At 48.3% G+C, this 2,865-nt stretch overlaps 1 protein-coding gene across 1 annotated transcript; it reads right to left on the reverse strand.

Annotated features, from left to right (window-relative positions):
* Window positions 1-494: 494 nt before the first annotated feature.
* On the reverse strand, window positions 495-2,215 carry foxd3 (forkhead box D3). Its single transcript, XM_026345975.1, has one exon. The coding sequence runs from the start codon at window positions 1,901-1,903 to the stop codon at window positions 695-697; it is 1,209 nt and encodes a 402-aa protein (XP_026201760.1). The 5' UTR covers window positions 1,904-2,215; the 3' UTR covers window positions 495-694.
* Between the last annotated feature and the right edge of the window lie 650 nt (window positions 2,216-2,865).

A 2,865-nucleotide genomic window follows, 5' to 3' on the forward strand; every position in this document is an offset into this window, starting at 1 on the left:
ATACGTTTTCATCCCCGTGAAATGTTGATGTTTGAATATTTATTAAGTCTAAAAATAATAAAGTAAATTTAAGCACATCATATTCTCGAGATAAGAAATATTTTAGGTATTTTTTATCTACACAGCTAAAATTAAAAATATTCCTCTCTGTTATTTATTCCAACAAAACGTGTAAAATTAATTTATAATAGTATAAAAATAACTCAACAACATGCTTATTATTAAATCTGCTGTCAAACAATTACAGAATTTGATTTGAATTCTTTCTTAGATTTATTTACAAATAAATTCAGTTTACAACACAATATAGCTACATAGAATTACATATATTTGATTTTTTTTTTTATTATAAACAGTCTATTTTTCTCTCCAGAGATTTTTGTGTCTTGTATGAAAAGGAAACAAAGATTGTGCCCAGTTGAGCTTTCGATACAAAAACAAAAGGTCAAATAATTACCACAGGTTTCAAACAGGAACAAAAAGACAGCTAAAAGTCCAACAGGTAAAATCATCCTTTTTACAAATATTTACAAATATTACCTGTACAGAAATATTTCCATGTTTCTTTTTCTCTGTGTTTGAACACGTTACATGTTTACAGAGTCCAGTGCTGCCTATTGATTTGTGCTCTTCACACTTCATCCGTTAATAATGTCTCTATATAAAAATAAGTCTATGGTTTATTGGTTTTAAGTCACTGTGAAGGCCATTTGGAAACCGCCGCCGCCGCCGCTGCCGCCGCCGCTGAGGGTAAAACATGTCCAGAAATAATATTTGACGGTACACTCAGGATGGGAGCGATAGCGGCTGAGGTCCGGGTCAGAGACAGGGACTGCGCGCTCAGCAGAGCCGACTGAACGGTTACCGGAGGCCGCAGGAAGGCCTGCGCGGCGCCCGGTGAGGACGAGGAGGCGCTGGACACCCCGATGATGTTCTCTATACTGAAGGACGGCCTGTTGGACGGCTCGGACTTGATCATGGACGCCGTGCTCAGGCTGTTGAGCTGAAGTTGGAGACTCGGGCTGAGCTGGGAGTTGAACGCTTTTCTGTTCAGCTCCGCCGAGGGCAGGAGGGGGACGCCCGGGGGCAGCATGGGACCTACAGGGGGAATGTACGGGTACTGCAAAGCTGCAGGATGCGAATATGCAGCCGGGTGGATCCCGTAGTGCCTCCCGTAAGGACCCCCGAGGCTGTACGCACCGAAACTTTGCATCATAAGCGCAGTCTGGTCCCTGAGCACGTCCGGCTGAACTCTCTTGAACCTTTTCCTCCTCCTGAGGAAGCTGCCGTTGTCGAACATGTCCTCTGAAGCGGGGTCCAGGGTCCAGTAGTTGCCCTTCCCGGGGTTGCCAGGTTCCCGGGGGATTTTCACAAAGCAGTCATTGAGGGACAAGTTGTGGCGGATGGAGTTTTGCCACGCGGGGAACTTTTCCCGGTAATATGGGAACCGGTTGCTGATGAACTCACAGATCCCGCTGAGGGTCAGTTTTTTCTGCGGGCTCTGGAGGATGGCCATGGTGATGAGGGCGATGTAGGAGTAAGGCGGCTTCACCAGGCTGCTTTTGGGCTTCTGGATCCCACCTCCCGAAGCTGCGCTCCCGTCGTGACCCTCTCCCTTACCGGTGCCAGTCTCTCCCTCCCCGGAGCTTTCACAGCACGGACTGCCTCCACCGGACCTCATCTCCTCCTTCTCCACCTCGATCTCGTCTTCCACCTCATCGTCTCCCACCTCTCCTCGGAGGTCGTGCAGGATGCCTCCCCCCGGGCTGTCGCAGTCACTGTCCATCCTCTCCATGCCCTCCTCGTCGCCCTCGCCCACCACGTCGATATCCACGTCCTCCGCTGTGAGCACAGTTTGGCCGGACATGTCGCTGGCTCGTTCGCTGGCCCCAGACAGGGTCATCTCACGGCTTCCTCACACTTCTTTCAAAAAAAGTCTATCGGAGCCGAAAGGAGCGAGCAGCCGGGTGTGATGGATAGGTGAGACCGGTGTGTGCGCAAACACGGCGGCTCTGTTGGACTTCTTGTCGCCCCTGTGAAGAGATCGGATGTCTCCCAAAATCTAAATGCGGCGGTCGAAGCGGCAGTCAGCCAGTCAAGCCAATGAGAAACTTCAACTCCTACAAATATTTCTCCACTCGGTGGGTGCGCGGGCCTGTGGAAACCGGCGCGTCTTCCCTCGAAGTTGTTTGGAGACGGCTCGACTTTTTGCGCTCCGACGTCGCTTCTCGGTGCGTATATTTCCTACAGGAGGGATATTTGGAGAACCGAGTCGAGATGACACATGCTGCTTTTAAAGGCCCGAGCTTTTAAAAGGACTGTCTGATAGATTTCTTTTCCCAGTATAAGATATACTATCAGTGCTGGACACGTGGTTTGGTGACGACAGACGCCCCCTCGCCTCTGCTCTCCTCCCTCCCTCCACCCTCCTCTGCTCTCTGTTAAACCATGCAAACTGGAGTTGTTTCATGGATTTGTCAACAATGGGACATCAGCAATGCTGCTTTCCGCTGATTTCTGTGTTCGTCCGTCATAGACCATTTAACGGTGGCAGAGGGAGGAGGAGGAGGAGGGGGAGAGAAAATTGGCCTGCGTGATTGAAAGATCTGATGCGCGTTAACGTGGCTGCGTAAAAAACAATCCAAACCTTTAACTTCGCTAATACAAACTCAGTTGAGAGCTGCAGACTGAAAACGACGACAGCTAAGTCCTCTGAATCCTGCTTTTTGATGTGTTAACGTTTCATTATTATTATTATTATTATTATTATTATTGTGAAATTGTGCATGCATGGGTTTTTCTACTCTTCCATTCAAGCCAGGTTTCGTGCGTTTTACTCTGCAACAATTCAACATCTTAACTTTG

Source organism: Anabas testudineus, chromosome 4, assembly GCF_900324465.2.
Source record: "Anabas testudineus chromosome 4, fAnaTes1.2, whole genome shotgun sequence".
In the NCBI taxonomy this organism is placed as follows: Eukaryota; Metazoa; Chordata; class Actinopteri; order Anabantiformes; family Anabantidae; genus Anabas; species Anabas testudineus.